At 56.8% G+C, this 14,284-nt stretch overlaps 2 protein-coding genes across 3 annotated transcripts in view; both read right to left on the minus strand.

The window, feature by feature from the left end:
* Positions 1-1,928: 1,928 nt before the first annotated feature.
* Positions 1,929-14,192, minus strand: CLN8 (CLN8 transmembrane ER and ERGIC protein). Of its 2 annotated transcripts, none has more exons than XM_059049195.2 (3): positions 14,019-14,192; positions 9,431-10,054; positions 1,929-3,390 (listed from the first exon to the last, which is right to left on the minus strand). In XM_059049195.2, the coding sequence occupies exons 2-3, from the start codon at positions 9,968-9,970 to the stop codon at positions 3,091-3,093; spliced, it is 840 nt and encodes a 279-aa protein (XP_058905178.1). In that variant the 5' UTR covers positions 9,971-10,054; positions 14,019-14,192; the 3' UTR covers positions 1,929-3,090. The 2 variants fall into 2 exon arrangements, with proteins under 2 accessions (XP_058905178.1, XP_066878760.1); XM_067022659.1 differs by lacking the exon at positions 14,019-14,192 and adding an exon at positions 12,915-13,972.
* DLGAP2 (DLG associated protein 2) overlaps positions 9,975-14,284 on the minus strand; it is a 719,273-nt gene continuing 714,963 nt past the window's right edge. The window contains exon 16 of the transcript XR_010838517.1: positions 9,975-10,054. The gene's annotated coding sequence lies outside the window, so the exon portion shown is untranslated. The remainder of the gene's footprint in view (positions 10,055-14,284) is intronic.

Genomic DNA, 14,284 nt, shown 5'->3' on the forward strand with positions numbered 1-14,284 from the left:
CCTCTACAGGCCGGCACCTGACACTGAAACCGCACAACAGTAAGAGGGAAATAGACACGGTGAGAGGGGAGTGAGTCCTTGCCGTGCACCCCCCCCCCCTACCCCGCACAGAAAGTTAGAAGCGGTTCCCATGGCCCTTCCCGTCGTGTGGGACGGGGTGTCACGGTGCAGCTTCCTTGCTCTGCGTAGCTGGGCTCGGCCGGGCTGCGGGGAGGGCTGCAGGCCCCGGACGGGCGGGGTCCGCTCCAGAGCACTCTACGTTCCCAGCCATCAGAGGAAGAAAACAGATTTCTGAGGTTTTCACTTCGCTAAACATGACCTGGCAAGACAATGTGTACACCGTATAGTCTAGTTACTGAAAAAGGGGAGGATTTACTTAAAAAGAGAAACGTTGAATTAATGAACTCTCCCGTTAGAGCAGAAGTTTAGTAAAGATATAGGTAAACCGAAAGCATCCACAGGCATCCGTGAAAGGGCGGGCATCACTCAGAGGGGTTTATTCTGGGTGTCAACCTCACTCTTACAACTAGAAATGAGTCTGACCTTCGGGGGCACTGGCTCACCTGGCATCCAGTCCCTTCCTCCTGTGGCCGCTGCCCCCAGCGCGGGGCTCCAGCCGGCCACGCGGGGAACCCCGTCCCGAAGGGCCAAATGAGGGTGAGCCCAGGACCTGAGGGGGGACGACCCTGACGGCGCCTGCTGGAGCCACCGCCCCGCCAGCGCTCCGATCCCGAGGGCAGCCGCCCCAGCCCCCGTCCGCACCCCTGGCCTGGGGGAACCCGGATGTGTGCACAGTGCCGGTGCAGGAGGCAGAGGAGACAGGTCCCCTGCTTTGCTGCTTTAAACACTCTGAAGTACGTTACGTAACATCCATTCCGGCCCATCATCCCATCACCTGACCGGCCCTGACGCAGACACGGGTGCTGCAGACAAGGCTGGCTGGCCCCCCAGGGCGCCCAGCCTTGCACCCAACCCGGAGACCCCAGCCCTGCACCGGGAGAGTCGCCGCGGTCCCGGCCTTCCAGGTGCCAGAGCCGGGCTGCCGCCCCCACTCCCTAACTTCCCAAGCTGCCCTTCCCAGTGGAGCCCCGTACCTGCCCGCTGACGACGCCGCGGCCTCGCTCACCACCGGCCGGGCATCTGTCCCGCAGGGCTGCGGTACCTGGACAGACACGGCCACTCCAGTGCTCTGCGTACGCGGATGCAGCTGGGTCCGGTGGCCAGGGTCAGCCGGGGCCTGCCGCTTGCTTTCCGTGCTCGTAGACCGCAGCCTACGGGCCTCGGCTTTAAAGTCAGAGCGTGGCCGCTGACCACCTGCGCCACCTCGTAGCCCCAGGCCCCAGCTCTAAATGGGATCGACGGTGCCTACTTCCCAGAGCTCCTCGTGCCAGGAACCGAGGAGCCCTCAGTGTCCAGCGCGGCGCCTGGGAAAGCCCAGCGGCCCGCAGCAGGGGCAGCTGGCGGAGCCGCAGCGATCGGAGAGACGGGGTCTGAGGAGGGCCAGGGGCCGACGCCTCCCTGCACGCTCCCCGACATCTCTCTCTATGGCCTCATCCGTGCACGGGCTGGGCAGAGCCCGCAAAGCACCCACAGGCCGGAAGGCAGCACCTGTCTGGGCAGCGAAGGTGCCTGGATGCTGGATCACAAGCCTCAAAGGCCCTCGCTGGCCTAACGCCCCTGCCTTTGTGGTCCTCACGGGAAGTCGGGTCAGGATGGAGGCAAAAGCACCTTCACTGAGATGAAGGAGGTAGAGACTGAACCTGGGGAAAGTCAAATTCCCAGTGAGGGTTACGTAAAAATTAAACATTTTATACCTTAAACTGAGTTCAAACCTTGAGCACGTTAAGATTTATCATCACAGTTGTATCACTGAGATAGAAAACCTCCACAGCAATGTGAACAGCGTTGAGAGAGAAGAGCGGACATGCTTTCGCATTCTGGAAACATCGGCTACTTTATTAAAGTTCTGACCGGCTGGAAACACAGCCAGCTCGGCTCCCCCGGCTTGCGTGCGGACGGGAGAGCGGGCGGCGGGTACCCAGGGTCTTCAGTGAGGGAGAGAGGCGTCTCAGCAGGGACACGGTTTGCTGGATGTTTCTAGGACTGAAACACTTCTCAAAATGACACAAGCAGGTATCACATCTCCTGACCTATGTACAGTCAAGTCACAGTACCAGAAATCAGCACACACCTTTCCGAGGGGCCGTGTTACAGACCAAGCACAAGGCACACATGATTTTCACGACCAATAAATGTGTTTTTCAAAAACAGTTCAAGAGCGCTTTCAGTAAATACGAGCTTTTCATTTTAATTGCCCACTCATGGCAAGAACGAGATGTCAGTACGCATTCGTCAATAACATTGTGGGTCGGCGTGTAGATTCCACCCGGGCCCAACACGGTGAAGGTGGTGCCCGGGCTCGTCACCCGGAGGTGAGGAGGGCGCCCTGCAGCCGGGCACTGCAAGGGGCCAGGTCCACCCACAGCTCGCAGGGAGAGTGACCACTGCCCGGACTTGAAACCGACAGACACACCAACCAGGGGGTTAGGGTCCGGAGGGGCACCTGTTGGAAACTTAGTTAAAAACAGCTCTAAAATCTAGACAAATCTGATTACTAACACCTCCCTTAATGTGTCAACAGAGAAACACAAAACGGAAACAAAACTCTTCCCCGAATGAGCTTCCCTGGTGAGAAGACCCCTCGGCCGCCCCCAGCCGCAAGCCAGGCCGATGCCCCGCGCTCGCCACGAGATGGCGCTGCGGAGACGCGGCTTACATCTCAGCCCCGGGAATGTCAACAGGCTAAGGGACCCGATTCTGTTCTCTTGGGACAGTTCTCTCCAACTAAACATAACGGGGCTGTTGAGTAAGACGCGCACACGCGTTAGTGCGACCCGTCCACGCGGGCCCTCCTTGGGGCGACGGCGCAGACAGGCCAAGCTCGCGGGAATGAGCACATCGGGCCGTGACGCCACCACGGCGGGGCTCTGTCCCCGAGGCGCGCTCAGGCGTAGGTGCCTGGCGCCACGTGTAAGTCAGTACTCACGCGGCCTGGGGTCGGCGTCGAGGGGACAGTCGGGGCCGAGGCCATTACCTCGTCTTCTTGGGTGGCGCCGGCCCATTGGGGCGGCCGGGCGCGAAGTTCCAGTCCACGGGGTGGAGCAGCTGCTGCGTCTTCTTGTGGGTCCAGTAGGGGTTGATGAGGACGGTGAGGAGGCCCAGCCCGACCAAGAAGAGCGCCCAGTGCGGCGGGAAGAGGCTGCGCGCCAGGCCGTCCCAGTGGCCCAGGCACACCCACCACATGTGGTAGGTGAGGACCATGCGGCAGTGGAACAGGTGGACCATCAGCCACTGGTTCAGCCTCCAGAGCAGCGAGTCCGCACAGCCGGCCTGCGGGCAGAGCGAGGTCAGGGCGCGCTGGACGCGGGTTCCCGTCGCCAGGGTGTCCCCGCCCCCTCCCGGCCCCGCCCAGCCGCCCGCAGACGCACCCAGCGCGGCGCCTCCTGCTCGCCTGCGCCCCCGGAAGGAAAGTTCACTCCCTTCCAAGCTCACCTCCAGCGCTTCTTCCTTAACCGTGCCCATATCGAGCAGCGAAGCAACGCTGGCCCAGTGAAGCTGGAAGACACGCCAGTCGTGTCCAACCAGGCTCCCCGGGCCCCGGGGGCAAACGCTCTCAGAGGAGACAGGCTCAGGATGAAACACGTGTGTCCTCACTTCTTTGTTTTTCAGTATTTTTACCCCAGTAGCCCTTGGACACAAGCCCAAATGGACTTGCCTTAAAATTATTCTGAATTCACACGAAAACTAGCTGTAGCTAAAACCAAACAGGGAACTTGAAAATGCTATACAGCAGACTGTGGCACAGAGGTGCGACACTGCGGCGGGGACGTCAGCACCGGGACAGCCCCCACACGGGTCTCTCAGACCCGTGAGCCTGTGCACACCGGCCTCTCCCCGCTGTGCTCTGCACGGGCTGGAGCGTCCTCCTGGGCAGCTCCCCGCCCCGACACCGCCTCCCCAGGGTAGGGGCACGTCCGGCACTTGCAGGAGGAAAGGGGGCGGTGGGGAGGGGCCGGGAAGGCGGGGACGCCTCGCCAGGCAGCAGCCCGGTGACGCTGGAACGGGCACGGCCTCACTGTGGCCGCACCTGCGGAGCCGCAGGGGGACACGGCAACTGACCTCTGCAGTGACCACATTTTAAAAGAGAAAGAAAGGGGAATTCCCTGGCGCTCCGGTGGTTAGGACCCTGCGCTCTCACTGCCGAAGGCACGGGTTCAATCCCTGGTAGGGGGACTAAGATCCCGCAAAAAGAACCCAACCTCCTGCCTGGATGATCCACCTCTGTCTGGGTGACCCAGAGGTCTGCAAGGCAGGGAAGCAAGTAAACGAAGGAGACGACGGACCTCACTCACTTCTTCAATTTTTTTATATACATTTCCCCTCCTTCTGGGAACGAGACCATCACCGCAGAGGGACTTAAAAGAAGTCTTGGATGAAACGAGGCACATTTTGTTCTTGGATGGAAAACACTCAGAAGACGTTACATCTTCCCTCCTTGAGTGCATCCACAGATTTAGTCCAAATAAGAGAATACATCAGTATTTTTTATCAACTTGTAACAACTTTAAGTAACGCCACTCCTGCGGTGGAGTAAACGCACAAGAGCAAGGAGGGCTGAAGGTTCCTCAGCAAATGATGAGATACAATGACGCTTCGGAAATAACAGATAAACAATGCAAAACGTAGAGTGAATAAAATACATGGAGAGTTGGCACTGGGTGGCATTTCGAACCTCAGGGAAAGGATGGATAATGTAATTACATTAGGATTCTTGCTCTCCTCCTGGGAAAATCCAGTTGGATCTTACTTAAAAATACTTTCCAAATGGACTAAATATCAATGTTTAAAAGGAAAAGAAAACCATAGAGTACTAGGAAAAAAACCAGTTTTACAGAAATAGTTTTATACTCACTGCATGGGTAGGCATTCTCCACGTCCTGCTACAATCATGACTTATACAAGTAAAATTCCTTGAACTGTACAATCCGACAAAAAAACAATGTTTCTCAAATGCAAAAACACTTGAGGCTTGAGGTCCTCAATGATAGATTCCTCACGTGGGAAAGATTTAGCCTTTGCTCCGGCCCGAAGGACGTTAAATGTGCAAACTGCAGAGTGGGAAGGCGAGCTCAGTGTGTCTCGGGGTGGACGTACGAGCTGCAGAGTGAGCTGCACGTGCTTGCGGGCCGGGGCGCTGCTCAGCCTCCCGCCCCGCAGACACCGCTTTCCACTTGCCGCTGCCTTCAGAGTCCACAAGATGCGCTCCTTTCTATTATCCTCCCCACTTACTAAAAGCAGCCATCCTAAATTCCTAATATTCATACCAGAAGCATGAACTTCTACTCATACAGTAATTACATTAAGTTTAGAAAACTCCAAGCTTGAGAACTGAGCATTTTTGGTCCTACTCAGACCCTGAAATTTTGGGTTCAACATCACCAAATGCTTTGAGAAAAGCAGGGTCAGTAACAAAGTGACACTTACCTGGGCAAAGGTTACTTTGTATAGCTGGGGTTCCGGCGGTTAGTGTTCCTGGTGTATATACTTATTTACACATAAATTGACTGTTTTTTATACCATGTTGTTTGCATCTGGGCTAGTGTCTCCGTGGATGGATCATGTTCAGATGTTTGAGTGTGTAATACATTTATTATTATTTCTAAGCAGCATTTCAGAATCAAATTGGAGGAGGGAATGGAAGCATGAGCCCGTTTGGGGCGTAAACTATGTTCAACTAGTGGCGACACCTGGTCCTGACTTCCGTCTGTGTCTCATCAAATCAGACCCCAATGGCGAGGATTCCTGGACCCTGATGCCCAACTAAGCAAGAACTTGGCAGCTTTATGAAAAGCTGAAAAGGATTTCAACGTTGTACACGGCGTTTCCTCATAAGGTTCAGTGGTATCTGAACTAGACCAAGACCATGTCTGTGTAGGCACACGGCCCTGAGCTGTCTTAGCCGAGGGGGCAGCTCGGCCGTGGGCCCACGGGCCGCGCGGTGAACACGGCAAGCGGGAAGAAGTGGGTTCTGGGACCACCCTCTTCCATCCTGAACGAACGGCGCCCGAACACTTTAGAGAAAACAAAAAACCCCAAACAAAGTGCCTCCCTCCGGAGGCCGCCCCACAGCTGGGGTCTGTCTTCTTCCTGAGCAGTGGGCCCACCCCACCTGGGGAAGAGCTTCCGGAGACCCCCGCCAGGCACCTGACACGTGACGCACACCAGGAGGAGGCCTGGCTGAGCAGCAGTTCACAGACAAACCCTGTCGTGAGGAATCAGGGACCCATCGAAAGGGCCCTGCACCTGGGACAGACTGGCCGAAGCGGGCAAGGACCCTGGCAGCAGCCCGGGGTCAGGGAGGGACCCTCGGCCCGCAGACGAGGGAGGAGCCGGGTCACGTGTCCAGCCCCCCGGCTGTTCGGAGGGGCTCCCCGGCCGCTGACCCACAGTCCCGCCGGCTGAGGGGGCGGAGGCGGTGGCCTGGGCTGGTGGACACGCAGCCTCGCCCCACCCAGGATCGGACGTGTAGGCAGACCGAAGCCACAGCTGCCCGCCCTTCCCTGGGGAGGGAGAAAGTCGATGGAGAGCCTCCAGGACCCTGGCTTGGCTGACTGGTGGGATCTCTCCTGGGTGAGGACAGTCATGAGGCCAGGGAGAGGCATCTGCTTCGTCTAATGCACAGACACCAACAGAGAGTCACGGAAAATGAAGAATCAGGCAAAGACGCTCCTAACCGAGGAATGAGACAAATCTCCAAACCCTACCGGAGAGGAGTCACAGGATGTACCCGACAGAAGTAAAGGCATCTGTCATAAGGGTGCTCGCCGAGGTCAAGAGAACACGTGGGAACAAGTGGAATGTCAACCAAGAGACGGAAATGTAAAAAAAAAAGTACCAAACAGAAATCAAGGAGCTGAAGAATACAATAACTGAACTAAAAAACTCACTAGGGGGGCTTCCCTGGTGGCGCAGTGGTTGAGGATCCGCCTGCCGATGCGGGAGACACGGGTTCGTGCCCTGGTCCAGGAAGATCCCACATGCCACGGAGCAACTAAGCCCGTGAGCCATGGCCGCTGAGCCTGCGCATCCGGAGCCTGTGCTCCGCAACGGGAGAGGCCACAGCAGTGAGAGGCCCGCATACTGCAAAAAAAAAAAAAAAAAAAACCCTCACTAGGGCGACTTCCCTGGTGGCGCAGTGGTTAAGAATCCGCCTGCCGATGCAGGGGATACAGGTTCGGTCCCTGGTCCAGAAAGATCCCACATGCCGCGGAGCAGCTAAGCCCATGTACCACAACTACTGAGCCTGTGCTCTAGAGCCTGCGAGCCACAACTAATGAGCCTGCACACCTAGAGCCTGAGCTCTGCCACAAGAGAAGCCACCGCAATAAGAAGCCCGCACACCACAACAAAGAGTAGCCCCCAATCGCCGGAACTGGACAAAGTCCGCATGCAGAAATGAAAACCCAACACAGCCAAAAATTAAAAAAACACAAAAAAACAAAAAAACTCACTAGGGAGGTCACCAAAGTAATCTACAGTCTACAGGTTCAATGCAACCCCTGCCAAAATCCCAGTGGCATTTTTAACAAAAAAAAAAAATTCTAAAATTCACATGAAACCACAAAAGACCCCAATAGCCAAATCAATCTTGAGAAAAAACACAAAGCTGGAGGCACCAGGTTTCCTGATTTCAAACGATATTACAACGCTACAGAAATCAAAACTGCATGAACTGCCATACAGACAAACCCACAGACCAGTGGAACAGCATCAAGAGCCCAGAAAACATCCACACAGACACGGCCAACTGATCTTCAACAGGGTGCCCAAAACTCACAGCAGGAAAGGCGTAGTCCCTTCAATCAGGTGTTGCTGGGAAAACTGGACATTCACATGCAAAAGAATGAAACTGAACCCTTATCTCACACCTTACACAAAAATCAACTTGAAGGTAGAAATGTAAGACCCAAAACTCCTAAATGAAAACATCGGGAAAAAGTTTCATGGCAGTGGTTTTGGCAATGATTTCATGAATGTGATACCAAGAACACATACAACAGAAACAAAAATAAACAACTGGGACAACATCAAACTAAAAAGCTTCTTCACAGCAAAGGAAACAATCAACAGAGTAAAAAGGCAATCTACAAAGTGGGAGAAAATATTTGCCAACCATATGTGTAATAAGAGGTTAATCTTGAACATATATAAAGAACTACAACTCAACAGTAAAAAATAACAAAGAATCTGAGTTAAAAATGGGCTAAGGGCTTGAACAGTTTTCCAAAGACGACATACAAATGGCCAACAGATAGACGAATAAATGCTCACTGTCACCAGTCATCAGGGAAATGCAAATCAAAAGCCAGTGAGATGTCATCAGAGAAACAAAGACAACAAGCGTTGGTGAGGATGTGGAGAAACTGGACCTCTGTGCACTGCTGCTGGGAATACAAAATGGTGCAGCCACTGTGGAAAACAGTGGGGGCGGTTTATTTTCTAAAAACAGAACTACCTGATGGCCCAGTAAAGGAACCGAAATCAGAATGTGGAGGAGATATTAGCACCTCTACGTTCACTCACAATAACTAAGACTGGAACACCCAAGGAAGACGTGCTTCACACACGTAATGGAAGACTGTTCAGCCTGAGAAAAGAAGGAAACCCTTCAGTGTGCAATGACATGGCTGGACCTTGAGAACATTCACTCAGCGAAATACACCAGGAACAGAAGAGAAATACGGCATGAGTCCACTTACGGGAGGCACGTGAAATAGTTCCGTTCCTAGAATCAAAGTGTGGATGGCAGTTGCCAGGGGCTGGAGGGAGGGGAAGCAGCGAGTTACTGACCAACAGGAGTGAAGTTTCAATCGTACAAGACGAATAAGCTCCAGAGGCCTGCTGTGCACCTGTGCCTACAGCTGACGATAATGTGCTGGACGCTTAAAGATTTGTGAAGAGGGCAGATCTCATGTTGGGTGTAAGATAACATAATGTGAAGTAAAAAATTTAAAAGATATGTATGTAGACATATATTACTTTGTTTTTTTTTTTTTTTAAGTATTTGAAACAAAGAAAAAGCACGTTTTCTAGGGCTTACAAATACTGCCAGTTACTAAGTAAGACACACGATCCGCCGAGTCTTCTTTTGCGATGGGGCAGGAAGCCTAAAAGAGTTGTTTACAATGATTAAAATGGAATTCAACGAAAAGGAGCTTCTTACGGATTGTAATAGTCTAATCCAGCCTGGCGATGCTGTGACAGCACAGGCCACAAGGGACCAGCAACACGGGCATCGAGTGGGTGAAGGTGCCACACTAGCCGCTCAGCTCCCGCCGCGGAGCACAGACGCCGCAGGGGGAGCGCCTACCTTTAGGAGCATCCAGGAGATGCAGGTGAAGGGCGTGCTCATCTCCAGGAGCAGCGTGACCATGGGCAGGTAGTGGCCAGCGTGGAGGTTGACCACGGAGCCGAGATACCCGAGGAAGGCGAAGAGGTGGTGCGCGGCCAGGAACCCGTCGAACGTGCGGAACAGCGCATTGGACACGTGGAGCGCGAGGTTCTCGAAGAGGAAGAAGCCGGTCGCCGTGGCAATGTGGAACCAGCACCAGTTCTGCTGGCCGAGCACTTTGTCGGCCTGGAGCACAGGGTCCAGCAGCAGCGCCCGCAGCCCCACCGCGGTGCCCTGGATGCCAAAGACCGCGCGCGTGGCCGCCAGGTTCCAGAAGACCTGCTCTCGGGCCCCCAGGGAGCGGTAGGTGGCGTTCAGGGAGGATGACAGCTGGTGGCAGGCCACGAAGATGCCCAGGTAGAAGGCGCAGCCGGCGGCCACCAGCGCCCAGCGGACCTGCCCGGAGGTGCAGTCCAGGTCAAAGATGCTGCCCGCCGGCCCGCTGCTCAGGAAGCTCATGCTGCTGATGTTGTACAGGCCGGGCCGGGGTCCACACGCTGCACCAGGCCACGGCCCCGGGACCCTCACGCGCCCATCCTCCACCTGGACGAAGAAAAGAGCCTTGGCCCTCTGCTGGCTGAAAGGAGCCGGGACGCAAGGCTGCTCCAGCACCACAAAGACACCGTCACAAAACAGATGTTATCAACTCTTCTCCTCACGCTTATGTGTACTCAGTGACACAAAAACAGAGCAAGAAAACATCCGCTGGTGGGACAGGAGCACAAGAGAAAGTGACACGAAGGACGGAAGGGGCAGGCGTGGACGGGGCAGGAAACAGACACGGTCCCGACTCTCCAGTGGATGCCCCCCGTGGCGGCAGCGACAGCCCCCAGAGTCCCCCAGACAGAGCACACCTAGAGGAGGAGGTGCTTCCAGAACCCACGGTAGGAACACTGCCAGCCAGCGCCCATCCGGAGCTCCCTGGACCCTCACCTACGCTGGACAGCAAGCTCCGCACTTAGGGGAGTACGCGTGTGTACATCTATCTATCTGTGTGTGTGTGTGTGTGTGTGTGTGTGTGTGTGTGTGTGCGTATTTCTGTCCACTGCGATGCTCTGACATCGTCAGTCCCGCCTGGCTGGGCAGAGACAACCCCCCGCCAGCCAAGGCCCCAGCCAGGAGCCCGCCTGCGACCTACGCCAACAGCCCGGCCAGGCCCGGCCTCCTCCGCCTGCCCTGCCCCCGGGGAGGTGACCCTCCTCTGCCCGAAACGCCCGGGCCGGGTGCCCAGAGGCTCGGGGCAGCCCTGTCGCCCAAACCCAGCAAAATCACGAAAAGCGGCCAATCGTACGTGTTCTCCCCGCCCTGCCTGCCTTTCCCCTGGAAACCCCAGTAAAGGCCGTGCCTTCAGTCTTCCCTCCGTCCTGCCCCCTGACCCCCTGGCCGGATCCCCACGGGCCCGGCGTGGCCCTGCCTCTAGGACCCGAGAGCATAACGAGCTTTGCTTTCCTCTTGTGGCCGCACCTGACTGAGCCTCTCATGGCAGAATCCAGAAGCATCTGTGAAGCTGACGGGGGTGGGGGCAGGGCGAACACTGGGAGGAGAGGGGGTCTCAGTGCTGGGCAGAAGGGAAGCCGCACCATCAAGAACTTAACCCCGTGCAAAGGGTCAGCTGCACAAACTGGAAACTGCAGAAAAACAGACTCCTCCCGAAGAAACTTCACCTTGTCCTCTCCACAAGCCTGTCACGCGGTCTGGGCGACAGTTCCCATTTTGCCACGGCTGCATCTCTAAGCTCCTGGCCCAGCACCTAACTTCTGAGGAACCTCTGCCTTGAAACGGGAGGGTCCCCATGACTCTGAAGAGCTCTGACTAAAACAATGACTCAAGCTTGCCCAGGGCGAGTGGCTGGTATGGTGCCCCTTCATGAAGGCTGGGGGGCTCCAGAGCACTGGGGCCAAAGAACAGAGCAGTGGGTTCTGATCTTGGTTCCACTATTTGGGAGCTAGGAAAACAGGACCCCAGTGTCTGACTATAGGAGCGAAAAACACACATAAATACAGCAGAGTGGGTGTCAGGTGCTAATATGAAGCACCTACTCTGGGCCAGGCACGTTCAGTTAGGCCGTTTAATCTGCTAACTAGGGAGTCGTACATTTCCAGTGGACGAAGCGAGCCCAGGTTTAGTTATTTGCCTCAAATCAAGAAGCTACCCAGCGGGGCCTTGGACTGGACCGTGTTCAGGACTCAGAGCTCTGGGACCTGGTGCGTTAGATCACCTGCAGGTTTGTCGGTCCTTTCCACACCAAGGAGGATACCCAGGCCCCCTCCCAAGGTCCTGGCTTAGCTGCCCTGGGTGGGGCGGGCAGGCTTGGGTGTTCCTCACGTGCCCAGTCGCCCTAAGCAGGTGCAGAACCACTGAACCGGCGTGAACCCCAGTCCCCCAAGCTGTAAGATCCTGTGATTCGAAGGAGGGAGGGTTTAGTGGCTTCCTTTTCCTAAAGCAGGCAGTGTCCTGAAGGCCTGAGAGGCTCTTCTGTGCGCTGCTCGTGGTTTTAAACGTGAGCCAATCCAACAAACCCTGATTATCCTGGAGAGAAAGCCTGAAACAGCCCCTTTTCCTCCTCCTCCCACCAAGAGGCACAAGGAGACAGATGTGGGGTCCTGAGGGCCAGGGCAGGGCCTGAGAGGGGACGGAGAGCGGACAAGCGAGGCTACAGCACAGAGAGCCGCCCACCAGCCTCAGGCTCCGAGCATGCGGGAGAAGCCTGCTTCTGAAGCGTGGGCCCAGGGTGGAGGCCAGGGCGCAGAGCCAAGGCCCAAGGAAGAGGACGGCTCCAAGGCCCCAGAGTCCCAGGAAAAACCACCGTCCTCTCAAATTCACCACGGAGAAACCTCAGCCCGGCTTCTGGGTCCTCACGCCTTCTACCAACCTTTCTACAGAAAGAAATGCAGGCAGGCTAAGGTCAGACATTGAAATACTCAGCTGAGACGGAGCAGTGGCGGGGGAACGCTCAGGGCCATCAGAGAAACAGAAACAACTCCCTATAAAAACCCAGTGCTCGCCCTCCTTCAAACCCTATCAACTGCCCCATCTGGATCGCTGCTCAAACCCGCCTGGGACACACCCTCCTACACAGCCGCTTCCAGAGCTTCTGGGACGGGCGGCTGGTCTGGTCCAACCTGTTGCCCTGGGTCTCGGGGACACACAGGCGAGGTGGGTGACCCACTTGAGCCATGAGGGGATGAGGCCAGGCCTTGGGTGGGGGTCCGCAGCAACCCAGCCGGCCCCCCCACAGCCCTGCGTTGGCGCGGTTGCCCCGTGGCTACGGGGCACCCCAGGGCGCGGCCAGGCCCTGCTCTGGAAGGCGGCACAGACCAGAGGCAGGCAGAGCTCCAGGGCTCAGCGGCCACCCACCCTGACCACACCCTTCACCCGTCCCGGCACGGGGGAACTGGGTCACCTCGTTCACCTCGAGCCCAGCCCGAGGGCTTCTTCGTGTCACCTGAGGCCGCCGTCGCCATCCCCGTCCCCGCACAGCCGCAGGGCCAGGACCCCTGCTCCTCCAGTCCGGGGTCCTCGGAGCCCCGCCCCGCAGCCCCTGCGTCTCAGCGGTGGTGGAGCCGCGGCCCTGGGGGAACGGGCTCCTGGCGGCTGGAAAGCTCGTCCCGGCTCCACAGGCCTCCATTTTCCCTGGGAAAAAATCCATCTACAAACCTCATCTTGCTCTTCGTTTTACAAGATTTGGTAGTTTCAGCTGTTCTACTGAACTGAACCGGGCACTTTTAGAAAATTAACAAGAGGGTGGGTTCCAGTGCTGCAGCGGCCAGGCAGCCCCGACCCGGGGCCGGGAGTCCAGCCACCAGGACATTTTCGGCTCTGACACAGACACCGAGCATCTGTGAGCTCCTTCCGTTCACTGGGGGCTAACCAGACCCAAAACTTGGAAATGTGGTCAGAAAGAGGGAAACGGCACGCTTTTTGATGTCACGCTGGGTCACCGCTCACAAGCCCCTGAGGGTCACCTGACTTTTCCAGGGGAGACAGCAGTTCGGTTCAGCAGGGACTGGCCCAGACTTCAGTCTGTGAGGTCAACCCAGCAACACTGATAGGGTGATGAGAGGCCGTAACGCGCCTCTCCCCTCAGAGGATAATCCCGACCAGCATTTCTGGTGGCAGCCTCCGGCAGGTTCTTTCCTCAGCCGGGTCCTTCCTCGGCGATTTAACCTGACCTGTGCTCCCTGTCTGCTCAGAAATTACGTTTCCAACATTTTGAGAATTATACTCCGACAGTGTGTAAACATATTTTTCCAAAATTAAAATACACGCTCAACAAACAAAATTCAGAAAATATAAACAAGTCTCACAGAGGGCACGCCGTGGACGGCCTCGGCCCGTCTGCCAGTGTCCTCTCTCGGGCTCGCTGCCCGCGGGCCGGCCGGCTGCACCCCTCCCACCGCGGCCCGAACCGCGGCCTGAGCCCACGCCGGCTCACCTGCGGGCGGAGCTGCCGGACCTCTGCCCGCCCCGCCTGCAGACGGAGCGACCGGACCCCCGCCCAACCCACCTGCAGATGGGGAGACCTGAGCCTCTGCCCTGCACACCTGAGGACAGAGAGCCGGACCCCGCTCCACCGCCCACAGTCCAGGCAGGGCCGCCAAGCACCGCGGGCCGCACGCGGGGAACGCGGGGCTCCTCCGCGCCAAGACTGAGGGCTCTCAACTCCCTCAGAAGACGCCGACCGAATACGGAGACCCCGCCCCGGCCCGGCACCTACCTGCGCATGACTGTGTCACGACCCGCGCGCACGTCGCCGCGCATGCGCACTCGGGG

This window comes from Kogia breviceps, chromosome 20 (genome assembly GCF_026419965.1).
Source record: "Kogia breviceps isolate mKogBre1 chromosome 20, mKogBre1 haplotype 1, whole genome shotgun sequence".
Lineage (NCBI taxonomy): Eukaryota > Metazoa > Chordata > Mammalia > Artiodactyla > Physeteridae > Kogia > Kogia breviceps.

Excerpts from the sequence above, each read along its gene's own strand:
- CLN8 (XM_067022659.1), bottom strand. The coding sequence starts at position 13,160 with ATGGATTTTTTCCCAGGGAAAATGGAGGCCTGTGGAGCCGGGACGAGC. Across the intron at positions 10,055-12,914 it reads CTGGGCTCGAGGTGAACGAG|GTGGAGGATGGGCGCGTGAG; the intron begins GTGACCCAGTTC and ends TTCTTCGTCCAG. Across the intron at positions 3,391-9,430 it reads TCTCCTGGATGCTCCTAAAG|GCCGGCTGTGCGGACTCGCT; the intron begins GTAGGCGCTCCC and ends CTCTGCCCGCAG.